The sequence below is a fragment of the Chanos chanos genome, chromosome 2 (assembly GCF_902362185.1).
Source record: "Chanos chanos chromosome 2, fChaCha1.1, whole genome shotgun sequence".
Classification (NCBI taxonomy): domain Eukaryota; kingdom Metazoa; phylum Chordata; class Actinopteri; order Gonorynchiformes; family Chanidae; genus Chanos; species Chanos chanos.
The window spans coordinates 4,712,646-4,739,449 of record NC_044496.1 but is presented as its reverse complement, the minus strand read 5'-3'; the positions used below and the strand labels follow the sequence as shown (position 1 = coordinate 4,739,449).

At 45.1% G+C, this 26,804-nt stretch overlaps 1 protein-coding gene across 2 annotated transcripts; it reads right to left on the bottom strand.

Annotated features, from left to right (window-relative positions):
- Positions 1-3,622: 3,622 nt before the first annotated feature.
- On the bottom strand, positions 3,623-25,566 carry wtip (WT1 interacting protein). 2 transcript variants are annotated; one of them, XM_030766573.1, is made up of 8 exons: positions 24,287-25,566; positions 24,048-24,250; positions 17,647-17,748; positions 8,351-8,418; positions 6,774-6,836; positions 6,269-6,399; positions 6,038-6,158; positions 3,623-3,936 (listed from the first exon to the last, which is right to left on the bottom strand). In XM_030766573.1, exons 1-8 carry the CDS (start codon positions 25,564-25,566, stop codon positions 3,784-3,786), a joined length of 2,121 nt encoding a protein of 706 aa, XP_030622433.1. In that variant the 3' UTR covers positions 3,623-3,783. The 2 variants fall into 2 exon arrangements, with proteins under 2 accessions (XP_030622433.1, XP_030622432.1); XM_030766572.1 differs by having other exon boundaries at positions 24,048-25,566.
- Positions 25,567-26,804: the final 1,238 nt, after the last annotated feature.

The window sequence follows — 26,804 nt, the reverse complement described above, 5'->3', positions numbered from 1 at the left end:
CAAATTGCAAAGTACGGAAAGCTTATTCGCCCTTCACAGAACGCTACCAAGCATTCAGAACAGGTAGAGCTGATGCATACAGTTCTCCTGCGGGGTGTCTGTGGGTGTGGCCTAAAGGAGAGCCGGGGGGAGCAATGACGTTTGACAGCAGGGTAGTTGAGGACACAGAACTGGTCTGAAACGGGACAGCCGGGCAGGAGCAGTAGACTTGCGTGCTGGGATATAATTACCCAGTGTAACGACTGTCTCTGTGATGTGGGCACGATAGCATTAGTGAGTAAACACGCTGATTACACAGCTAACTCAGGGGACTAGCACGGGGCAGATGGGAAATCTCTTAGAAAGCTTGGCTTTTTTTTTTTTTTTTCCACTCATAAAACTCCATCCACACTGAAGGCAAACTGGACATACTGGGGGAAGAGGGAGAAGTGGTGGAAGCAGTAGCCGCGATTTTGCAAACATCACCTCGGCTATTCTCTAGTATTCCCATTCAACGCATAGCCTAAGAAGCCCCCCCCCCCCCCCCAGGTCTGACAAACGACTTAACTGGCACGCGAGCCTTGCTTTCGTTCATTTACTGTTTGCTGATAGTTTAAGTTATCAGCAAACAGTAAATGAACGAAAGCAAGGCTTTGACGCTAATGTCTTTGATGGGCCCGTCCACTGTGCCAGACATTAGATCACTGACGACTAACTGCAAATGCCTGGCCAGGCATCGAGAGCGATATTTTGTACATGCTGTTTGACAAAAGTGTTCTCACTGAAAAGGAAGTTCTGTTCCTTACGAGACTTAAATCATGGCGGCAAACACCACGAGAGATAAACTCCACGTATGTCGTCGTGTTCTCCGGGCTCTTGTGGAATTTCATGTATGCTCATTTAGCTGATACCACAATCATTATAAAACTACAACTACCAACATCAGAGATCCCATAGCTCCAGGGTAGGAGTGGGCCATTACTGTCTCAGTGGCACCACAGCAAAAAACATCCTCTTTTGGATTTGAGCCCCAAAACCTCACAGTTATGTGAAAAGCTCCCACACCACGCTACCATTCCCGCTCCCAAACCTGCAGTTACATCACAGAAATACTGACGAACTGAAACATGAGCTCACCAATGAAGACGATTAGGCGTAAATTAACTACAAAAACCACTTTATTGAAAAAGCAGATTATATCATCTACAGTTAAATGATACCCAACTTTTAATACATTAAATAACTTTAGACTTTTTCATGTTTAGATAAATAAATCTACTTTCCTTTTTTTTTTTTTATTTATGAAATACCTAGGCAATCAAACACTGAACGATACAAAAAAAAGAAAGTGATAAAAACAGATGTGTCAGATGTGCTTCTGGAGAACTACACAGAGGAAAGACGGCACTACTGCTCACCGGGATGCTGACGAAGAATGAAAAACAAAAACAAAAACAAAAACAAAAACAAAACTAGTTTGTTTATATACAGGGTCTCTATCTGTGTGCTATGCAATAGTAGTATATCTTTTTTTATCTTTTAAAAAGTGTGTATTAAGACAACGAGAGGGGAAAAAAAAAAACCTCACTTCTTTAGAAGTTCTGCTGATCTGCATGTCTGAACGTGATTCGAAAATCGGAAGGAAAAAGAAAAGTCATTGTGCTTTTTACAAGATCGGAAATAAAAGTGTTCCAAAAAGGTCTCTCGGAGTGAGAGAGAGACCTGTTAAGTGTCTAAGCAAAACATGCCTCTGTAGACTTAAACCCTTCAGTAATTGTTAAAAGAAAATGTCACAATGTTTTGTGTGTTTAGATGAAATAGTTGAAGTCTAATTTTGCCAAACAAAATCAGCTCTGTGCATTCATAATAATGTTTTCGGAGGGTGAATATTACGTTTTGGGACGTTAGCACATTCTGCCTGTTTGTTTTCCGTCTCTGTGTGTGTCTTGTGAAGTTCAGTAGTCGTGGAGCTGGAGCCTCCCTGCAGTCTGCCTATACGCTGTACACAAGCCCAGCCCTTCTGCTGCAGATTGACACGCAACTGTGCAGTTTTGTAGCCGCTGTGAATGCGAGCTAACCACAGCATACAGACACACAAACGCACACACACGCACAAATACACACACAGCACAAACAAACACACGCACCACAAACAAACACACACACACACACACACATATACACACACACACACAGATGTGTCAATGCAATGGCTCGGCCACTGTCTCAGAGACACCAGAGCAGGTGTGTTGTGAGAAAACAAACAAACAAACAAACAAAGAAACAAAAAAAACCAAAAACGCAGGACGCCCCTGACGCACCTGGCCGAGACCAGCGCGTCCAGGTGGTCAGGGAGTCCGTCCTCTAATCGGACTGTTTTCACCATTCCCTCCCAGGTGTCAAAGCGGAGACCGGGGCAAACGATCCGCCTATCCACCGTTTCTCTTTCTCTTTTTCTTTTCTTTTTCGTTTTTTAAGGCATGATGGCTCTTTTCCAGCACATGCTCCTTTTTTTTTTGTTTGTTTTATCTTGTTTTGTTTTGTTTTGTTTTTCAGTGCTCCCTAATTTGACAAACCAGTGTCTGGAACATTCTAAAGTGTCAGTGGCCCCTGCAGATTCTAAAGATCCTGAACGCAGAACGGGGGCCTGGAAGACACGCGCGCTGAGGCAACAAGACGACACATCGGACCAAACCGTGTCGACGTGCTACGCCCTACGACTTCTCGGCTCGTCCGACAAGTCACACGCAAAACGAAAAAACACGTTACGCAAACATACAAACGAAAACATCTACAATGACTCTAGATTCTTATGTGGAAAATTATGCTTTTACATTTCTGCAAAATATAAATTTTGTATATAACACAATCTACACGTGTAGAACTCTTTTCTTAATATGTTACTTTCACGAAGAACGCTCTTGAGAATCTCTGTAAGTGATGTAAATTTCGAGGATTTTCCACAAAAAACGGGAATCCATGGATGTGCCAGGCGAGAGGGCGGGCAGTGCTACAGCTGGCACGCCGACACAGACGGGCTGTTCGCCGACAGACTGAGCGTCTCTCTCACAGAAAGGCACGGGACACAGCCAGAGGGCAAACGCGCACGGACTGCCACGCCACTCCTCAGCAGTGGACGAGAGACAGAGAGAGAGAGAGAGAGAGAGAGAGAGAGAGAGAGAGAGAGAGAGGGAGAGCAGTCCATTAAGTGCCAGAATCTTGTTTTTAAGGCCCATTAGAGCTAGTGGAATGTCATTTTTATTTTTGTCTTTCTGTTACTCCATCTTTCAGGGTTGGAATGAAACGGTTGTGGCATGGCTTACCAAAAGCCATGAGGTAAAAATGTCTTTGTTGACAGAGAGGGAGTGTGCGTGCGTCATGAGGGGAGTCAACAGTCATGGTGAAGGAATGAAAAACAGAAAGGGAAGCGGCCTCTCTATTCCCCGCCGCTGCTCCGGCCCTCCTCCGAGACTAACGAGCGGAGGGTCATCCTGCTGACGTCAGTCCAGGCCTCTGTCTCACTGCTCTGAGACCCAAATAAGAGAGGGAGGGGTTGGGGTAGGGGGGCCGGGGGCACATACATTAAAATAAAAAATGATGATAACATCGGGCTCAGGGCCCAAGCTGTCTTCCAACAGGCAAAGGGATATTCGGTTGATGTGTCTCGACTCAAACGGGGCTGGCGTTTCTCCTTAGTGCTTTCTGTTGCTTTCCGCCTCTCATTCATTTTTTTCTTTTCTTGTCGTCCTCCCGTCTCAGGTCTTCGGGGCAAACGGATCTTCGCCCCGCCCACGCTCCCGCCTCTTACAGCTCGGTGACGTGCAGGGGGTAACTGGGGGGCGCGTGATTGGGCACCTGGGCCTTCAGCCTGCAGAGGTGGCAGCCGTGACAGAGAAGGTGCCCGTCCAGTGGGTAACAGCGATGTCCCTCTTCATCGTTCAACTGCAGTCCGCAGTCCTGACGCAGAGAGAGAGAGAGAGAGAGAGAGAGAGAGACCTCAGTCAATCAGAAAGAGAACCAAGAATTATTTATCAACCGTAATCAGCGACTGGTTATTATCACTTTTCTATGTCTAGGGTCTGTCTTTCATTCCTGTGAGGTTTGTCTTCCTTATAAATGCATGATGGATTTCCATTTGTTTTATACAGGGAAGCCTCTGAGTGGACGCCCAATGTAAAAATGCAGTTCCACAGTTATTTACCATTCACGGATTTCAGGTCCCCAATAACCACTGTCAGCACACTGCTAGTACACCTGAAGTGCAGCTGGGTACACTCAATTTTCTGGGGCTTTTTTGCTTCGGTGACCTCTCATGTCAGTATTCTACTTTGCCACAGCGAGGCCTCCTGAAGTTTCTTCTTCGTGCTAAGCCCAAAATGCCAGTTTTACACCATTGTCCCTTTCAGACTTACAGATCTTTCCTTGCTTTGCCTGCTCTCATGACCTTTCGGAGATGGCCACGCTCAGCCTGGAGATCAAGACGCATGCCTCTGATCCCCGAGTAGATTCGGCTCCTCCCGCACCACGGCCATCGACTGCCACGCCCTGACATCAGCGTCTGGTCCTGTCTCAGCGCCTGACCCACCCTCCTCCCTACATCCTAGCACCACCTTCACTAACCAAATCAGACCCCTTACATATGCATCCCTCACCCTCCCTGCATTTAACCCAGCCTTTGCCTTTGCCAGCCGACGCACTGCTTCCTGTGTGACTGTTAAAACAGCACTGGGCTCCTCCCACATCTGGAGCTCTAGCCGCAGAGAGACAGACTCGAGCGAACGACTGGGCGGCGTGTCCGACTCCGAAACGACGACCTCCCGAAGTTCCGAAGGAGTGATTTCTTCTCAGCGAGTCCCAAACGGGTGACCGAAATCTGCCCCCGTCTCCAACCCCGCAAAACCCTCTAGAATTCTGCTTTTGTCATGACTGCCGGCCTAACGCAGAACACGGATTCCCTGCTCGGACGTTTCAGTTTTGTCTCAGTTACGTGTGGTCTAAAAGAGTTTTTTATTAATGCTCCTACCTTAAGCCTGCTCATTCGGAGCCAGTCTGATTTCGTAATGTTCTTTTTTTTTATAACAACATTTAATATCTATTTTAAAAATGCGCTGTAATAAGAATGACTAAACACATAAATAAATGAGAAAAGGAAGTGGAGTGGAGTGAAAACAGTAGTTGAGCAGGGTGGTGAGATCGTGGGGAAATTGCCGTGAGTCATCTGGTTGAAAGAGGATTCAAAGTCGAACATGTTTTAACCCTGGTGACTCAACACAGGAACGCTCTGCACAATGATTAACTGCATGTTTCTGCTCACATTATCTACTGATGCTCTCTCTCGCTCACACACACACACACACACACAAACACACACTGACACAGACACAGACACAGCCACACACACACTGACACAGACACAGACTCACACACAGCCACATACTCTCTCTCTTACACACACACACACACACATACACACACACACATACACACACACCTGCGCGGACACACACTGACACAGACACGGACACACACACACAGCCACATACTCTCTCTCTCACACACAGACACACACACACACACACACACACTGACACAGACACACACACAGACACTGACACAGACACGGACACACACACAGCCACATACTCTCTCTCTTTCACACACACACACACACACACACACACACACACAAACACACACTGACACAGACACAGACACACACACAGCCACATACTCTCTCTCTCACACACACACACAGACACACACTCTCTCTCTTACACACACACACATACACACACACACACATACACACACACACACACACACTGACACAGACACACACACAGACACACACTGACACAGACACACACACAGCCACATACTCTCTCTCTCTCTCTCTCTCACACACACACACACACACACGGCCACACACAGCCACACACGGGGACACACACTCATGTATTCACATTTACACAAGTTTGTGTCTTAGGAAACTGAAGGGGCCTCAGACTGACCAGAGAATGCTGTAAATGTCTTATCAGTACAGGTAACGCATTCTTACCTCACAGTGATAACATTCCACGTGGTAGTCTTTATCCATGGACACCACTCGGATGGTCTCTTCCGAGCCCTGCGCTGGGAGAATCGGCTGGTTACAGGATGCACATTTTGGAGCAAAGACCCTGTGGGAAGAGGAAAAACAAACAAACAAACAACAGCACATTGTCAGTGATATCCAGTCAGTATGTGTTGGTTACGCGTTGTCTGTGGGTGCAGGTGTGTCTACACTAACGTGTGGTAGTCTTTCACACAGTAAATGTTGTTCTCCACATCCACGGTAAAGGGAACCCCGTCGAGACCCTCCTTACAGACCACACAGCGAAAACAGCCCGGGTGGTAGGACTTTCCCAGAGCCTGAAGGATCTAAAAAAACCACAGAGAGAGAGTGAGAGAAAGAGAGAGAGAGAGAGAGAAAGAGAGAGAGAGAGAGAGAGCAAGCAGTGAGATTAAACACACTGAACCAGGACCTCAACACCGTTTCCTGCTGATGTGTATAATAGTTGAAGACACTTGTAACCTTGCCCCAGCGTAAAAGAAACACATGACTGTTTTTACAGCTAGAAATGTACAAGGATGAAAATCCTCACACACTTAGTCTGAACTGATCTCTCTCTCTGCCTGACACTAACCTACACACAGTAAAGATTTTTACCAGTAGGTTAGATTCACTCAGAGAAATGCATGTTCTACATCTGTATCTTCAGATAAGAGCCAGAAGACACAAGAACTGTTCTTACCATTTCCATAATAAGATGCCCACACACAAAGCACTTCTCTGCTGTCTGCTGGAACCCGGAGTACTGTGAGAGAGAAAAAAAATATATAATCATAAATACAACTGAGATTGACTTAGGTTCATTAAGACACATTTCAGGTATAGTTCAAGGTAAAACGGAAGGCACAATCTCTCTCTGTCTCAAATGTAAGTATAGTCTCTAGGGGGTGCTACTGCTCTCTCTACTGGTAAGCCATTCCACTGTAGGAGTTCTTTGCCTTTAATTACATTTTAGCTCTGCGGTCCACAGTGGAACATCTCTCTGTACTGATTAGACGCAGAGGGTCATTCCTGTGAATCATTCTTCAGAGTTCAACAGAATGTTCCAAACATTCTAAAGCAGCGTTGCCGTGGCGCTACCTTCGGAACCCTGTCACAACGCATTAAAGTTCCACCCAAGCCCCAGACAGACCCGTGCCGTCAACAGCTCGTTCTGAGTCCTTGGCTTGGTTAGAATGTGAGGGGCGTGGTGGAGGTGTTTGGGATGAACAGAATGAACGTGTTAAAAAAAAAAAAAAAAAAGGATGCGGAAGTGTGAGCAGAGGAAAAAAAAAACAAAAAAAAACCCACTGAGACACTGAGGTGAATGTACTACCAATACAATCTCATGCCGAAAAACATGAGCAGGAAAAAAAAAAAAAAGGACAGGTCTTAGGCCAGGATGTGACCAAGGGTGACCATCTGCCCAATGTGACCCTGGGGTTTTGACCTGGGAGCAGTGAGGTGGGTGAGGGTAAGGGTCAACAGGTTTAGATGCAAGGGGCTGATCAATACCAGTGACCCCCCCCCCCCCCCCCCTCCTCCCCAAACAGTCTTCAGACACACCATCTGTTAGATCCTCAGAGACAGGGAAGTGTAAGTCTCCACAGAAACCATGTGTGTTAAGAGGAGGGGAATTTGGTCGCATCCGCCATCGGACCCCGACGTCCTGCGAGCTTCGGGGGGGAGACCTCCATCTTTTTCAAATTTATTTCTATCAAACGGCGACAAGCACTTGAGCACACAGCCAGCGTCGTTCCACATCAGCAATAACACATCATCTTCACACAAGATTCTTCTGACGCCCAAAACAGACTCTTTTTCGCTGAATCGAAAGACACAACCGCTGAAATATACCATTCTGGGGGTTCATGGGTCTGTGCTGAGCTTTGATGGTTCTGGGTTCTGGGTTCTGGATTCATGGTAATGATCCCATTCATTAAGGACTCTCTCTCAGAGCTAAAAGCCATGTGACTGCAGCTCGGACGCTCCTTGTACTCGATGTAATTGTATGTTCTGAGGAGCAGAAGGGTAACTGTACTCCTTAGGGAAATTAGGGGAAATTTGTAGGAATTAGGGGGCGGGGCGGGGCGGGGTGGTGTGAGGCGTTTTAAGCGGCCGGCATGTGTTTTCTCCAGAGAGTTCCTCATGTACAAAAGTGCATGCATTCCTCTATGAAAGAAGTCTGAAGCGTTGAGTGTTAGTTTATACATGCAGCGTACGAGCGCGAAGCAATTCTCTGTGTTAGTTTGTTCGCTGGCTTCACACATAAAGACTCACCAAAAAATCCTCCTCGCAGTAAACCTTGCCGTTGACATTGTAGAATGCTTTTCCTCGCAGTCTTCTTCCTGCAGGAAAGAAGAAAAAAAAGAAAAAAAGAAAAAAAGAAAAGAAATAAAACAGAGAACAAGCTTTGTGAGCTGAGGGTATTTTGTTACCATGCCAATAACGCCAGGCAGTCTGCTATTTTTGCTTGCTGAGGCTACACATTTGTCTTTAGGGTAAAGCGCCGTTGTTTCGCCGAACAGAGAAAAAGAAAAGAAAAAACCCAAAAAACAAAAAAAAAACCTTCATGAAACATGTCATTTGAACAAAAGAGTATCAAGCAATCGTCAAACGAGGGATTAAATCACGGTTCCCTCAGAACACTTTTGACACACGATTTTGACAAAATTTCACCTGGTGAGGGACACTGAAATATATTCAATATGAATAAAGACCAGTATCTTCATCGTCAACGTCGTCATCATCATCAACGAACACTGGGCAAGTCAGGTGGCAGAGAGATATCAGTAATGGACCTGCATTCACCAGTGTCTTCTTTTTTCCACTGGTCTCACTCCACGATCTCTACACTCCTTCAGTAATGAACAGGACCCTGGAAAGTGCTGCTTTACACAAGCTTCACCTCCTCCCATACTGTGTCACTGGGGAAGACCTCCAGTTCCCGGAGCTCAAACACCAAACTACAACCTCAGTGCAGTTTACTGCTGGGACGTATGAAACCATATGACTGTCCTGACCTTGCCCAGCACAGAGGGAACGCATACAGACTCCGGAAAAACCGGAACGGTCAGCAAGGGACGGGGATTAATACTTTCACGCACTTAATCTGAACCGATGTCTTACTCTACTCGATACTGACCTATAATCTTAATCTGAACCGATGTCTTACTCTACTCCATACTGACCTATAATCTTAATCTGAACCGATGTCTTACTCTACTTCATACTGACCTATAAACTGTTAGAATGGTTTTTTTTAATCTTTTTAACATTACGTGATAACTATGCAGTTTTTAAAAAGGGCGCAGGGGCAAGTCCCAGCAAGGGGATCGGGTCAGCGCCGTCTGAATGGAAACGGGTCTGATAGAGGAGCGAGCGAGAGAGAGAGAGAGCGGGCGGCCGGCGTTGTGAAGCGGGTTCTCTTCCCGGCGCGGGCTTTGCTACCCCCTGCGACGCTTTCTTTAAAGACGTGCCCATTCAAAGGCGCTAAACGGCGGCGGAATCTCCGCGGCGGCGCAGCGATGACTTCACCCGTCTCTGTCGCGCGCGCGCGCACACACATCGCACACGAAGGAGCCCATAAATCTGGAGGATTAGTCAGGTTTAATTGCCGCTCTGAGCTGCCATTGAGTTTCTGGGGTCTCAGCATGGGAAAGACATGTCCCCCCATTTTATGTCTGAAATTTATGCACTTGCTACATTCACACACACAAAGTCACAGGGTCTGAGGAGCAACAATCAGAACGCTACCCCGACTCAAAACCTTCTTCAATACCGAATCAATGCCGTTCACGCCGAAGCCGGCGAGACGCGATTTGCATTTCTGCATATCAAACTAGATTTCTCTCTATCACAGGCTCCTGGGAGCTGGAGTCCAATTATAGTTCTTAGGTGAGAAGCTATTCAACACGCACCAAAAAAAAAAAAAGAAAAAAAAAAAAAAAAAGCAAAACCCCAAGACATGAAATCAAACAGCCCAGGAAAAATACCGGTATGAAGTTTTTAAAAAAAGAAAGAAAGAAAAAAAAAAGACGGGACAAAAGTGAACTCCCCTGTAAAACACTGGGAACTTGGCTGTTCTCTGGACACGTAGCGGGGTTGTGAAGTTGACAAACGTCTGGCGGGCGGGTCTAGCGAGGGAAGCATACAAAAAAAAAAAAAGAAAGAAAAAAAAAAAAAAAGCAAGTCCTCCCTGCGGCACTGATTCTGCTGCTGCTGCTGCTGCTGTGCACGTCGGTGTTGGTAGGGAGAGGGAGGCTTGAGCAAACGGGGACATTCTTTCAGCCTGAGGTCACCGGCTGGTCCTATTCACCCACCACCTCCAACACCACCACCACAACCACCTCCGCCGGGGCTGGGGGGAGGGCCGACAGAGAGCGAGAGAGAGAGAGAGAGAGAGAGAGAGATGGGGGAGGGGAAAGGCCTGGTTCCTCATTCGCCCCCATGCCTTTTGTCCCGGCCGACGGCGGCCAAGACACGGGGAGGCTGCCTGCTGTGACTCCCCGGCCTCCGCGCTCCGCGGGCAGCGCCGCCCTTTCCGCCCAGTTCGCCGACCCGATTGCCTCTCCGATTGAAATTTTACACTAATAACGCCTCGGCCGAAGAGCGGTCCAAAAACGTTCCGCTTCCCACGACTGAGAGATCTAGAAAGTTCTGTCTCCGAGATGCGTACGGAGCTGAGGCGCGTGAGCTGCCTTTTTAAATAATAACCCCTTCGTCATGACGACGCGCTTATGTCGAAAAGCCCGGAGTTAAAAACCAAGCCGAATGAGGAAATTATTGCAGGAAAACAGAGAGATGCTTTACAGACTGTGGGACTACAGGGATGTGGGTGTGAGAAAAGGCATTGATCAGTTGTTTTGGCTGGTGGTCTTTAATCCTTCTCCTCGCCTTTGCAAACAAACAAGCTTTGCGTTCAGAACCCGAAGGCAGCGCTTAAGGTGTGCGGCTATAGATCAGGAGCCTGTTACTGGTTTAACTGTAAGACATGGGTGACTCAGCCCTAGCTCTGTCTGGGAGACCTTCACACAGCTGGCGACTGCTGTCTGAACGCTGGAACGGCGCTTCAATCCGTCTCTACACGATTCCAACCATCACTAATTGGCTGATATTAGCAGTGGTGAACTGGGTAGATACAAAAAAAAAACAAAAAAACAAAAACAAAAAGAAACCACGGTTTTTGTGAGAACAGGTTACAAATGTTGATCTATGGTGTGGAAACCAAAGATGCTAAGCCAGCAGACACTTGTGATTGGCTGGCTGCCCCTGTGAAACATGGAAGTCGTTTCAGAACCAACTGCACGTCCGAAGGCATAAACAGTTTGCGCGAATGTAATTGGGTTTGAGAGGGAGTTTTGTGTATTTTGTGTGGGTGTATGTGCGTGTTTATTAAATGTGGTGCAAAGATGGACTCCACTCCACTTTCATCTGGACCTCAGAATCTTTTTCTCCTTGACCCTAGAGCAGTTGAACCTTCGCTTTCACAACAGCGTTTATTTATTTATTTGCTTGTTTGTTTGTTTTTATGCCAGCGGATGCAGACGCTAAAACAAGGATGTGGTTAAAGCCAAATCAGCACCCGAAGGGAGCGATTACGTAACCTAACCACTCTGTCCTAACACAAAGTAAAAGAGCGTACTTGTCCTTGTCTTCAACACTTATCTCTGTCTGTCACACGCTCCTTTTCAACACTGTATCTCCCGCCCTCGCTGAGACAGCAATTTGTGTCTTTATTAACAAACAACCTCTTACGGTACAGTACCACCACCCACCACCCCTCACCCCCCTTCAGCCCCGCCCCGCCCTACCCTGCCCCGTACCCGAAATCATGAAAAGCACCTTTTCCACATTAGTCCCCTCCCTTCCCTTTGTGCCCCACCCCCTCTCTTCCTCCTATCCTCTCTGCCAAGAACAAGCAGGTCTTTATCACCTGCAGGTGGGCTGTGTGGAGTCCCACTGAATGCTGGGATACAGGGGGTGATGATGACTCATGGTGAGTGTGTGTGTGTGTGTGTGTGTGTGTGTGTGTGTGTGTGTGTGTGTGTGTGTGTGAGCGTGTGTGCGTGAGCATGTGTGTGTGTGTGTGTGTGTGTGTTTTATTTAGTGGGGGAATTCATGTGCCAAAGCCTGAGCATGTGTAGGCCTGCTGTCCACACACTCCCGCAGACTTTCCTCTCAGCACAGAGAGACAGAATACACAGAGCAAAGAGGGAGAGAGGGAGAGAGAGAGAGAGAGAGAAAAGAGAGTGGAAGAAAGAGAGAGAAGGATAGGGGGGGGGAGAGAGAGAGAGAGAGAGAGAGAGAGAGAGAAAGAGAGAGAAAGAGAGGAAAGAGAGCAGAAGAAAGAGAGAGAAGGACAGGGGAAAAGAGAGAGAGAGAGAGAGTGAAAGAGAGAGAGAGAGAGAGAAAGAGAGCAGAAGAAAGAGAGAGAAGAATAGGGAAAAAGAGAGAGAGAGAGGAAGAGAGAGTCATATGTTCCCATGTGCTGTCATCAGATAGCGTGAAAATGCTTCCTCTCTTCCCTCCTTTCCATAAAATAATTTGAAGAGACAGAATGTGCAGAAGCCAACACAACACAAATGTATCCTGGCCTCTGTGCATGACTGGTCCTGACACAGGAAAAAAGATAAGAAGGGAGGAGGAAAGAAAGAGGGAAAGGAAGAAAGGAGGAAAGAAAGAAAGAAAGAAAGAAAGAAAGAAGGAAAGAAAAAAAGAAAGAAAGAAAGATGTGACTTGAGAGTAGCTCTCCTGGACCACTCACTCAAGCCATGCCAGCAGACTTTAACAGACTCATTAGTTTACTGACAACAGGAGTCACACCGCGCGAACAGTCAGGTGTGCAGTGGCAGACAGTGTGTCCAAGGTGTCAGTATGAGGGGGAAACAGCATCAGGAGCAGAAACACAACAGAGAAACAACACGACTCCAGGTGTCTGCCTGGGAGAGCAGCAGGCTCTTTACCGACAGCTAAGAGATGAATCATCATGAAGCCACAGACAAAATACACACACACACACACACACAAATTCCATTTGAAAGAGAAAGAGAGAGACATGGAGGAAAGGGGTCGAAACAGAGAAAGAGAGGGAGAGAGGAAGAGGGAGGGAGAGAGAGAGAGAGAGAGCATGTGTGTGTATTTGTGTGTGTGGTGTGTGTGAGAAAGAAAGAAAGAAAGAAAGAAAGAAAGAAAGGAAAAAGAGAGCGAGATAGAGACAGAATGAGAGAGAGAGAGAGAGAGAGAGAGAGAGAGAGAGAGAGAGAGTATGGGTATGTGTGTGAGAAAGAGAAAGAGAGAGAGGGGGAGGGACAGACAGACAGAGGGGTATGTTAGTGTGTGTGTGTGTGTTTACTGTTTACTCAAACTAATGCCAAGACCGCCCTGTCTGATAAGCAGACCTGGTACAGTTTGTGACTGACCGAGGTCCTCAGGGGAAGGCCAGCAGGAGTAAAGAGGAGAGAAGAGAAGGGAAGGCAGAGGGGAGGTGGGTGGTGTGGTGAGCGGGGGGGGTTAGTTTGCATTCCTGGCCATTTTGTGAAAAAATAGGGTGCAACCATGGTAGTAAGCCAAGAGAAGGGCTCAATTATGCATGGTTAAACAGAGCCCAAGGCTACCGGTGAGCACAGCGCTCTCTCTCTCTCTCTCTCTCTCTCTCCGACTCAGAACACACGAGGCTGTCCTCGAACCTCAGTCCCAGGCAATAATAACAAAGCAGGGGAAATACAATCCCGCCTGAACACACACAATCCTTTATGATTACCACTGACACTACAGTGTTTTCCAATCACAGTACCCTAAATACATCCAATTTATAAATATCGGTTTAGGAGTAATTTGTCTCATTTAGGAAAGTGTATAGTTTACATCTCCCTTATGTTATAAATGTCTATGTTGAGGGAGAAGATGTTACAGTTAGGAAGATGGTAGAGTTGTTGTAGTGAAGATGGTAGAGTTGTTGTAAGGAAGATGGTACAGTTGGGAAGATGGTAGAGTTGTTATAAGGAAGATGGTACAGTTGGGAAGATGGTAGAGTTGTTGTAGTGAAGATGATAGAGTTGGGAAGATGGTAGGGGTGTTGTAGTGAAGATGGTAGAGTTGTTGTGGTGAAGATGGTAGAGTTGTTGTAAGGAAGATGGTACAGTTGGGAAGATGGTAGAGTTGTTGTAAGGAAGATGGTACAGTTGGGAAGATGGTAGAGTTGTTGTAGTGAAGATGGTAGAGTTAGGAAGATAGTAGGGGTGTTGTAAATGAAGATGGTAGAGTTGTTGTGGTGAAGATGGTAGAGTTGTTGTAATGAAGATGGTACAGTTGGTAAGATGGTAGAGTTGTTGTAAGGAAGATGGTACAGTGGGGAGGAAGGTAGAGTTGTTGTAGTGAAGATGGTAGAGTTGTTGTAGTGAAGATGGTAGAGTTAGGAAGATAGTAGGGGTGTTGTAAATGAAGATGGTAGAGTTGTTGTGGGGCTGGGAGAGACATTACTGAAGGACAGAAGATGAAGAAATGAACAGAATAGAGTTGAAGAACTCTACTTCGCAGAGGCTAAAGCGAACAAACGGGGCAGCTAGCAGAACTATTTAGTGTCACAGGGAATAGTGGACAGTGGACGATGTTTTGTAATTTCCTACATCCTTACACTTCCTGCCATTTTGTTTCCTGTCAAGTGATTTCCTGTGACTTTTGTTTGATTCACCGACCTCTAGACGAAAGACACTACCCCTTATTCTTAGACGAAACAATAAATTTACAATTATGCGTCTAAAATTACATGTAAATTATATGCATTTTCTCAAAAGCCCTCGGAAACAGTATCCACACCTGACAACGAAGTGAAAGAAGGCAGACTTGCTTGACACTCTTTGCCGGTCACTGTCTCTTGTTTATGCAGGAAACAGGAGATGAGAGTGAGGCATCAGGTGTCACCAAGTCCTAGAGCTCACCCACACCCACCTACACACACACACACACACACACACAAATGAACACACACTTACACACACACACACAAATGAACACACACACACACACACACACACACAAATGAACACACACACACACCCACTTACACACACACACACAAATGAACACAAACTTACACACACACACTCACACACACATACACACACACAGACACACACACACACACTACAGGAACTGGATACCAAATAGCACATATTTCCCCTGTGTGCCGATAAATGAAGGACAGTTACATTTACCATAAGTTCTTGTAAAGCCTGAAACACCCAAATGCCAAATCGTGAAGTCATGCTTTTCCCATATCCGACACACAACACCACAAAAAAGAAAAAAAAAAAAAGAAAAACAAAAAAGATGACTGATTGCACAGATGACCAATCATGTTGAACGCTGCAGTCTGACCAGTTTTGAGGTTTGAATGACACTCTTGTGCTCCGCGCTCTGACCGTGCTCTGGGTGGTGTAATCGTTTAATGGTTGCCTCTGCATGTGACAATTACATAACGGCACAGTGTTGATTTACTCATAATGGGTGCAATTAGTGATGACTGTGTCTGGAGTCTGTGTTAGGACATGTCACTGTAATTTACACAACAGTAACTTTCATTTTGTAGAAAACAAACTAGCAAAAGATATACTTTCCCCAAACCGTATTTTTAGTGGGAGTATGGGATCTAGCTCAGTTTAAAGGAAAGAAACTTTAATATTTGGGGGGTTTTTTTTCCCCCTACTGTGTTCTTACTGGGACTGCATTCAAGGCTAAAAGCAACTGTAAAAACGAGTGTTTGATGTGTTCCAAAGGCTGAGTCCCAGCATGATAACAATTAGCATTCTTAGCAGCAAACAAGTACACAGTGTCAAGTGCTAAAAAAGCTTTTCACTTTGAACTCACGTAACCATCTTACTGTCACCTGAAAGAGGTTCAACAATCTAAGTGTTTCAAATCAGATCACAGGGTATCTGTTTGTCTCTAAAATGGTAATAGACATCTGTCCACACCGATGTATAACAGCTACCGTACAGAGTACAGAGTACAGAGTGTGTCTCAAAACAGCACAGTTATATCATGATGCATTAGGGATTTCTGTGTCTGAAAGCTATGGCTCTACTGATGAAAGGCAAAATACAGGGAACACTTGAGGGAAACAGATGAGGCTCCACTGTTAATTAAACAGTGAAGAACTCAGCTTGCTTAGGGTCATGTAGAAACACTGGGCATGCCAAGTCGCCTGTTATTTTGGCTACCTTGGGCAGGGAAAGAGATCTTAATGTATTTCGTGGAGAGGTATGACTACTGGGGGGGGGGGGGGGGGGGGGTGCTTTTAGCTATAGATTGAAGGGGTGATGGGGGAGTGGCTAGAGGTGATGGAAGTCTAAGAGAACAACCTCATTGGTTAGGGTCAGCCTCAGACGAAGTCGCATAGTCCTCGAAAGCGATGTCCGTGAGGTGCAAGGCAAAAACAAAGGAATGACTCTGAACTGGCTGACCGAAACATATCAAGCTAGGCTTGGAGCAGACACTTTTATAAAAAGAACAGCAGACCGTCAAGAACATTCCAGAGATGGAGACTTTGGACAAGCTGCCATGCGTAAACCTCTTATCACACCTAAAAAAGTACACATTTTAAATAAAAGTGGTGTGAAGGATACAGGCAGTAGGGGACAGAAGGCATGATCAGATGAGTCAGTTTCCATTCTGTTCTCCACAAACAGACAACTAAATGTGTGGCCCACACCAGAGGCCACCTTTCAGGCTTGGGTTCTCGTTATCCACGGTGAAAGGTCGTGTTATAGCTTGAGGACTATTTTCCTGGCACGGATCAGACTTACTGAACTGCTTCGAAGAGAAGGTAAACGGCCGTGAACGCAACGCCACGCCGAGTGATCATCTTCATCGTGTGAAGAGTCATAACGGGAGAGGGTTTCCTCTAGTATGACAACGATCTGATCTTCAGGCTACAAACCCTCACTTGAATGATTTGATGAATACGAAAACGATGCGGATCATACACGCGGCCGTCTTTGAAACCAGATTTTTAGGCCAACGGAGTGCTTATGTAAAATTCTTATGCGTCCCTGGTGATGCGGTTTCCACTGCCAATAACTAAACCACCAAATGATGGAAAAAAAATAAACAATAGAGTTACACCTCTTGAGAGGACCATTTTGTAGGATCTATCCAAAGCTGCTTGTGGAATTACTTCAGCGCAAAAAAAAACAAAAAAACAAACAAAAAAAAAAACCCTAATTCAAATGTCAGTCTTTTATAGTACCTCTGGTCCCAGTTAAGGAGGCTAATGTTAGCATCTTGAGATACAACCATAACAGCCAACGGAGTACTTCAAACTGCCATTAGTGTTCTTGTTTTAAAATGAAAGGTGAACAAGTACAAATCAATGCATTTTTGCAACCAAGTGAACATAGATTAGTTCTCCGTGAACATCTGTGGAAGGACAGAAGCTTGAATAATCGTTTCAAAATAACTCACCGTGCCATTTCAGCGCCTCAGAGCCGTTACTTCGGCTGTACGGATTTGATAAATAACAACACTTTGTTTTGGTTCTGTGCCTGCATTATAGATCATAGCCTTTCTGTACTCACCACAAGAGCAGCAGATGAAGCAGTTGGTGTGGTAGAGATTCCCCATGGCCTGGCAAGCCTGACTGGCTCCATACACTCCCTTCCCACATTTGATACAGATACCTGAGGCAGAACAACACCAACATCCTTTTTGTCATGCAATTCAAAACAACATAACAAATCAATGTAAAATTACAGTGCTGTAGGTATGATCACTAGTCCCCGCACGGGGTTCGCTTTCCCCCCAAGGCGTCTCATTATTATAGCACTTGCTGAGATGATCACGACTGATTCTCGAACACCTTAAAAACAGGACAGCAGGTTTTTGATTATCTTTTTAAACCGGAAGGTTGTGTAATGAAAACAGTTTCTGAGATGCATTCTGTAGAACAGCACCATGAAGCGAGACATTTTAAAAGAGTCTTCACATCCTGTGCCCTTTTAAGCTCCGCTGCTTTTAATTTCCCAATTATGCAAAAAGTTAGTCATAGCTATTTCTCTAGCCAAGATCAACTGTAGCGCTGCTAACACGCTGTGCAGCTCTCCAGGGAGGAAGCCAAAAAACAACAACAACAACAACAGCAACAAAAAAGAAGAAGTGTTTTTAGTTTCCCTTATTTGTACGACAAACAAGTTTGCAATGCTGATGGTTCTTCCAAGCTGACGAGACAATTACGCCTTAGAAGAAACATCCTATGCTGTTTTCTCTGGTGTTCCAAAGTGCGTTGGTCAGTGACCGGTGGGGCCAAGGCGAGAATGTGAGTGGACGAAGGCGAAGGCGAAGGCGCCCTTCCTCATGGGGAGGTGAGTCAGCAGAAGAACTAATAACTCCTGTGCTCTCACGCACAAGTTGACCTCTGCTGGGGTCGCATTCCTGACAGAGTGCAGGGTCAAAGCCTGGGCGGGGTGAACCCGGGGTCACCGCGCCTACAAGACACAACATCCCGACATGGGGCTGTCTCAGTCTCTGAGAGACGACATTCCCAAAAAAAAAAAAAAAAAGGAGAAGAAAGAAAAATCAAGTCACAAGACTAGCAGAGTCTCTGGTGATTTACTCTAAATACTAAAAACACACGACTTCAAGAGATGGCTCTACAGAAACTTACATTTGAAAGTTGTAGGTTTATATCGCTACTGACAGGAAGTGCCACTGTTTGTTTCTACTCACAACCATGCTTAACTTCAACGAAATAATAACAAAAACTCACTCATTAAGAGTTATACAAACAAGCAAAAAAACAAAACAAAAAAAAAACAAAACGACAATAACAACAACAACAACAACAAAACACAAATGCAGATTTAAAGGACCTGAAAAAAAAAAGCTGCGTAAGAACTCAAGAACAACCGAACTTTAACTCAGTTCTCCTCCTGCCAAGTAATGTCCCCAAGGCAACATGTCATAAACCATCTGAAACCCCAACCAAACCATACAGTTACGTACCAAATGGCTGATAACATCACTAATTAACCTATGTGGCATGTTATGGATCAACTTGTTTTCCCAACTGAAAACACAGTGGCTTTTCTCTCTTCCCATACGGAGGTTATGATCAGGCATTCATGTTCCCTGGGAAGCAGGCATCGATGTTTTGGGGTTTTTTTTCATTATTTAATGAGGGGTAGCCATGAAAAAGCGTCAATTTTGATATTACAGTGTAGTTCATTCAAGCAAACATGAAACAGGTGAATGGATGAAACAGTGGACTCAGAAACAGCTTGCCAGAACAGGAATCAAATCACTAAACATCAACACATCAGTACACAACACTCATCAGAAGAACTCATAACTACTGGTCTGCTTATTTTCACGCTCAAAGAGACGGACTCTCTGCAGACCGCATTTCCACTGATTGAACTACAACTTCCAGCGAAACTCCTCTGAGTGGATTCCTCATTCCCCTCGACATCTCTCTAAACTCATCTCTCATCACAAATGACTCATTACTCACTATAATCTCCCCGTGACCCATAAAGTATTACCACTGCTTTTTCTCATGAAAACGCGCTGTACTATAATGGGGACACGGTGTTATTTTCCAACTCGTTCTGAATGAATGTGAACTGTAACTGACTCTGGATCAAGTAAGAATGGCTGGTGGATGAGTAAAACTGTAAGTATAACTGACGAGTGGGCTTTTCCTCCTCCTGAAATGCCAAGGGAGAGGATAGAACCTCTTACATTTGTATGTATTACTTATATCTTTATTATTATATTCTTATTACTACTATATTATTATTATTATTATTATTATTATTATTATTATTATTATTATTACTTTGGTTGTTGTTGTTGTTAGTGTTACTATTATTTTAAGAGGGTGTAAATGTTTGGCTGGTTGGAGAACTGGCGTTGTTATGGTTTTTCTTCCTCATTGCATGACTAATCTTAACACAAAGATTCTGATATCTCGTTGATAAATCTCGTGAATGAGAAGGGAGCAACTTAAGTCCTTGTGACAGAAGTCAAATGTGTGATGTAAAGACACAGCCTTTTGAAAACAGTCAATATCTCAATGCAACTAAAGGCTCCCAAAGGAGAATACGTGCTCACTCAACGCAGCTTTCATTCTTATGGGCTCAAGTATCACAATCTGGTACTGTCGTAGTTCCTCTGACAGAAGGGTTCTTTTTCTCACAGTCTGATAAATACTGTGTTTCTCTGGGTGACTACCCTGAACTGACACTCTCTGCGCCTTTTTTGGCAGGGTCAGAGTTCGTGCAAACACAAACTGTACTGTTTAAGCGAGTCTTTCTGACTTGTTCCACTGCTGGCGGGAATGTGCAGGTAATTGGTTGTGGGCTTTGAAAACTGAACCTGCTCTCCAAGCCACGGCCTGATTCAAGTACCTCAATCCTGACCAACAGCATTCAGAATACACAATGTGAGATTCTCCATTGTGCATAAGGGAGTTCTGTGAAAAGTTAGAGTTTTTTTTTTTTTTCTTTTAATAAAGTTTCTCAACAACTGAACTTTTTTCCATCCCGAAATGTTTGGCAGTAGATGTAAACATAATTGTTCAGACACAGTAACTCCTCTTGTATTACTACAATATGCCTTACAAACCCTCATGCTCTAAGACTCAGTCAGCCTGGGCTTCTGGTGAAATGCACAGTGCAGTGAAACACAAGGAGAATCAGTCACTGTAGGCGTCAAGCTGTCTTTTTGTATCATCGAGTGTTGAAAAACCTTACCTACAGAGATGCCGTAAGGGTTTGTATGTCGAGAGAGAGAGATGAGTGAAACGGAACTCATTGTTCAATCTTTGTGCATTTTTTATACATTTGATGCAGGTATAAAATCCTGAGTGGCTTTGCTGGTACAGAAGCATTCTGATCGAATGATTCACGGCAGATGCACAGACAGGTTCATGAGAAGCATGATCAGTGTCTTAGCAGAGGAGTTTGCTTATTGAAAAATTTTTAAAAATCACTTTATTAGTGGTGAGACACAGCTTGTGTTGTCTATTGCAAATTGAGCTGATATACAATGTTGACCATAGTTAATTATAAAGAGCCTTTAGGACCCAATTCTTCATGTCCAGTCCTGGAAGGTCAAAATCCTGTTGGTTTTTACCCTTCCTTCATCAGAAGGGGCTGATCTTTACCTAGAAACCAGGTGTATGGACTCTTTCAGCCTTCCAGACATCACAGTGATTGGCAGACATGAAAACCGATAAGATTTCCGCCCTCCAAAACTGCTTCTGGGCCACCGCTCCTGGGAAACTGTACTAGACTTGATTTCAGGAGGATGTCTGATTTCAGTCCACAAGTCATCTAATTCTATTGATGTTGGTGCTCATTCTTTTCCATTAAGATTACTTTTCCACAAAACACACTCACTGTAAAACGCCAATATACTGGATGGGTATTGTAAGACAATATGAGAATAAGTCAAGATCAGAGATGGTGAAGCCCCTAGATGATCAGAGATGAGATCCCATCACTGCCATGTATCTTAAAGGCACAGTGAAAACTTTTATTTTTCCCCCAAAGAATTCTGTGATAGTCTGTTTCATCTTCAGCCCAAAACACAGATCTTCAGCCCATTAAAAAAACAAAAAAACAAAACAAAGAGTATAGGTGGGGAAAACTGGCCTGGACAGAGACCAGTTCGCCACTCTCCATATCCGTGACAACCATGAGCGTGACTGTCATCGTTATTATTCTAAGCAGGTGATCAGACTTGACCCCCACCAGTCACGTCTGGCTGCTGTGCCAAGGTCGTGTGCCAAGTGTCTGGTGCTGCCTGATTCCCCACGGGCTGGTTAATGAAGGGCCTCTGGAGGGGGGAGGATGTGAAAATGGGAGGGGGAGGGAGGGGGGGGGGGGTACAGGGTGGGTCTCCTCCGCAGCCACAGTATAGCCCCATCCAGGGCCAGCTGCTGATTCACAGCTCGATCGAAACAGCAACAAATAGAGGCCACACAAGGGCCTGGAAGAGAAACACGCTACATGACAGCGCTGTTCCCAAACGCTGCACCTCCCCGCTGATCAACTTCGGAACTGTCGCCAAGGAAACTGAGCAAGCTTCTCTGTGCCTGATTTGAGAGTATTTCTGTTCTTTTTTTTTTCTTTTTTTTTTTTTTTTTGAGTGGGGTGTGTATGTGTGTGTGGGGTGGGGGGGGGGGGGGGGGGGGCGGGGTAGTCTCAGCCTTCACCTGCTCCCCTGTGGCGCAAGAGTAGTCTTCTCAAAGCTCAAAGTCAAAGTATTCCACTGAATTTTAGTGCAGCTGACAAAACCAAAAGAAGCAAAAAGAAGAAGAAGACCCGAACAGAAAAGAGGTCACTAAAACACTAGGGGGGACTGCAAGTTGTGATGGGGAAAGCAAGAGAGAGAGAGAGAGAGAGAAAGAGAGAGAGAGAGAGAGAGAGAGAGAGAGAGAAGAAGAAGAAGAAGAAGAAGAAGAAGAAGAAGAAGATTCCGCAGCGTGACGTCAGAGCCCATTTTCAACGAACAAAACCGGTGAATCTTTGACAGGACTCCGGTTCATTCGAACAGTGGCTCCCATTCAGCCGCAAACGGCGCCGCTATGTAAACGTCGTTAGCGATGCCAAACCAGAAACAAAAATTTTCTCTCCAAAAAGGACCCTTATCTTTCACAGAATGCTGCTGTTGGCATTTTGTGAGTACACATGTAATTTTGTTATTTGTCACGTTAGATAATGCTCCATGAATTCGCTGCTAAAGTGGTGGCAGGAAACATGTAACATAGTTTACTGTTCTAGAGCAAAGACTGCATCGCAGACCAAGGGAGAAAGCTTTAATTGCCCCAGCTGACTGGCAGCGGTTACATGCCTACAAAACCTCAGGCCACTGGTGGCAGTGATCAGAGGACAGGGTAACAGATCAGCAGTGACCGGACTTCCGTGGTTTGGTACTCTTTCACCAATCCCTGACCAGCTGACTCGACATACAACAGACAGCCTAATCATTTAATTAATGTTACGGATACTTAGATCTCACAACCGTGCCATTAACCACTGGGAAACTGAGTGTATACACAAATATACAGTTTTTTCTTGTGCAAAATACGATAAAATGTAGAAATAATGTGTATATGCTCTAAACTGTACACACATAAGAAGACTGTCTTCTCCACGTTTTATTCAACTTTCAGTGAGTTTGACCCATACTCTTATATGTGTGTCTGTGTTAGTTAAATTGTGAGGTAAAGTTTTCATTCTAACCAGTTCTAACCGCTTTGGTCATTAAGCTAAGGTCAAACAATAATCACATTAATCGTGAGGCTAATCACAAATTAAAACTTAACAACTATTAACTGATCCGTTAACATCTACCATAAAGTCCATCAGTCATTTGACACCCTTAAGCTTGCAGTTTGATGAACAAAATAAGCGTTGAGGGATGTTAATTCCTCGACTGACTGTTTGTACAGGATCATTTCGCCATTCGTCTGAGCACATACAGAGAACCAATTCTGTGCTATACATAAATCCTTAAGGTAGTGAAGTTTAATCGTTGATTGTTATTCTTGGCAGAACAAAAAAGCCCCGATTAAAAAAAAACATACAAACAAACTGGCTCAATGTTGTCAACAGTGGTAGAGTACCTCGCATGCAAAGGGGGTGTGTCTGGGTTCGCTTCTTAAACCGCCCTAAGCATGAAAAGAAGCATTCAAACTTTGGCCCTAAAGGGTGAATATCTCTACAAACACCTTTCGAAGTTCAACACTTGATGTTTAAATAAGTAATCAAAGAGAATTTAAAAATGGATTTTAGCAATAGGTAAAAGTCCTGCATAGAAAAGTCAGGGGGAAGGAGTTCTGCGCCTGTTGTTTGCCCAAATCAAATTCCCAAACACGTACTTCGACTTCGGTTTGAATGAGGAAGGCGGGTGAGCTTGCTGACAGGCAGAGGTACCAAAAACATCTTAATAAAATAACAGCTGATGAACTTACCAAAATATTCTTTCTTCATGTGCATTTCCAATTCCTTCTCGAGCTCCAGAGTTAGGGCCTCCAGGCGTCTCTCGGCTTGACTGGGGCCACTCTCACGAGATGGGGTAACTTGGTACGGCAACTTAAATCTCTGCCCTGGAGCTACCGTTTTCGCGGGTGCACTGTAATTAAAAGTTGCTAATAGGCCAGGGTTAACGTCTGTGCTGATTCCTGGTTGAGATGGCTGTTGGAGCTGCTGCCCCTGCTGCTGTGGTTCCTGTAAGGAGGGGAATGCCTGAAGATGAACTCGGTTGTGGAGACCGTTCGGTTCTCCAAAATCTTGAATAAGCGTATCCTCTTGTAAACCCGGTCCGAGCATTGATGACCTGGGTGAGGGTAACTGAAGCTCCGGGTACGTACTCATAGAGCCCCGCGAGCTGCGGGAACTTCTGGAACTGTGACTAGAGATACTTGAGCGGGGACTCGCCACGCAGTTCGCCGCGACGCCGGGTCTTGAGCTCCCCTCTTGGCTGCAGATGCTAGATCGGGGACTGGCCATTGGTATGACGTGTACCACTGCTCCGTCGAGATCATGGTTACCCATAGGCATATAACGCGAATCGGAATAACTAGATCGAGGACTTGTAGTGCTTGAATACTGGCTAGCGGTGCTCGATCTCGGGCTGACATGCCTTTGATCGTATCCCATACTAATGCCGCTGGTACGGTTACTGCTGGGTTTGCTACCGCAGTCATAACTGTTCAGACTAGCCCTGGGGCTGGAATGTTTACTCGTGTCGCTCGCGGTGCTTGCATAGCTGGACCGTGGGCTAAGAACACTGTTGCCCTCACAGTGCACCAGACTAGACCTGGGGCTGCTGTATTTATCTTGCCCTGGTACAACTAAACTTGTTCGAGGGCTACTGACGCTCGATCTCGGGCTCGTATGTTTGCTTTGCTCTTGAGAGGAAAGAGGTGAGGCTAAACTCGACCGAGGACTAGTTGCGAGGTACCTGCCGTCTGGGTTGGTACCAACGCAAACACTGTTGCTCCTATTGCCCGGTGAGGGTATCTGCTTGCTTAACATCAATCCATCGTACGCACAACCAGTGCTGTACCTATGCCCTTGGACCTCTAAAGAGTATCTCCGGTGCCGTTCCGAAGCACCAGTGTAGCATGGCAAGGCAACTTCTGATTTGGTACCAAAGCCGTCTTCGTTATACACTGCATCTCTTTGCGGGGTGCAAAAATCCAAAGGCACTGATCGGTTACCATTCACGGAGCGCACCGGTGCCGCACTGTACACTTTATTTCCCGGCATAAAATTTTCTACAGTGTGGTGCTGCTGGTGGGGCATGATGTTGCCATTCATTCGCTTACTTTTCTGTTCTGGTAACACAGCGGACGAAAAATCCAAATCGGGGTTGATGGCCATATCCCTCCTTGTATTGTATATTCCATCTTGATAAGCGTCATATAAGGATAGGTTCTCCATTAATTTACTTGCTCTAGGTCCAAAATCATCTTCATAGTGATCCATGTTTTGGTGCCGAGACGAGGGACAAGTTGAGAGACAGAGAGTGTGCACTGTCGGCCAGCCAACTACTAAGGAGTAGGAGACGGCAGAAATTGCATTTCACATGGAAATCACAACAAAACGCTGGCTCAATCGAATCATTGCTGCCTGCTATTACCTTGTTCACAATCTCTTTATGTTTTCTGTAATTTCTTCACAATACATGTCCCCCTGTCTTCAAAACTCTTGCGATATACCCCTTAAACAAAGTTTCAACACAAGAGACGTTTGTCAAATTCAGTTTTTGTTAAGTTGAAAGGTCTTTACAGTCAATGGCGCGCTGCGCGGAGGAATTTCTTCCTTTTTGTTTTTTTCTTATTATCCTGAAAAACGTTGCTTTCAAAAAATCAAGCCACGAAAATTATTATTGCAAGACTTCAACAACGATATAACCAGTGGTCGAACCTAGCGACATCGGAGATCTTTCGAACGATTTAAGCGTCCGGGACTCGTTTGTGTAGAAGGAATGCGAGGAGGTAGACAGGGTGCGCTACGTCCCTCTGGAATGTGGTTAATGCCGGAGCGAAACAATGATTGCGACCAACTCAGCAAGGGGGTGCCGAGTTTTGAAAAAGTCCTTTTGGGTGGGTATGTGTGTCCACTTTCATCTGCCGAGCTCTGTAAAAAATGAAATAACATGGTGTACTATCACTTAATATAAACTCGGCAACTGGAGGTTACAAGAAACGTGATCAAAAACTATCACACTTAAGGCTTTGTTATTAAAATAGCCCTTGTAAAGTCTAAAAATGAGGCATATTTGATCATGAGACAGATATTGTTAAACTCTTTGTCTAGTCTCGCAGGATATTCAGGTTGTTGACCAGACGAGGTCAGTTCTTAACTTTTGTAACATTCCAAACTGAATACCTTACTCGAATGGAATTATTATTACAGAATAACTATAATGTATGCCACCTCAGCTGGCCTATGACCTTTTGCTTTTTTTTGGGGGGGGGGGGGGGGGGGCGATTTTCTCAAAAGACACGAGTGAGTCCAGGTAGATCTTGTGCCGCTCTTCTGTTGTTACACTGACAGAATATAATGTCTCCTCAGCCATTCCACTTCATTTAAGCAGCCGCGTCATTAACGAATTTAGTCACGACGTATTGGTGTCAAGTCTGTATGAGTGACCAAATGTCCTGTCGCTTTTTTTTTTTTTTTTTTGGATAAAGGTAATACAAGATGGCGACCAGGATTTT

Excerpts from the sequence above, each read along its gene's own strand:
- wtip (XM_030766572.1), bottom strand. The coding sequence starts at position 25,566 with ATGGATCACTATGAAGATGATTTTGGACCTAGAGCAAGTAAATTAATG. Across the intron at positions 6,400-6,773 it reads GGCATCTTATTATGGAAATG|ATCCTTCAGGCTCTGGGAAA; the intron begins GTAAGAACAGTT and ends TGGTTTTTTTAG. Across the intron at positions 3,937-6,037 it reads TGGAATGTTATCACTGTGAG|GACTGCGGACTGCAGTTGAA; the intron begins GTAAGAATGCGT and ends TCTCTGCGTCAG.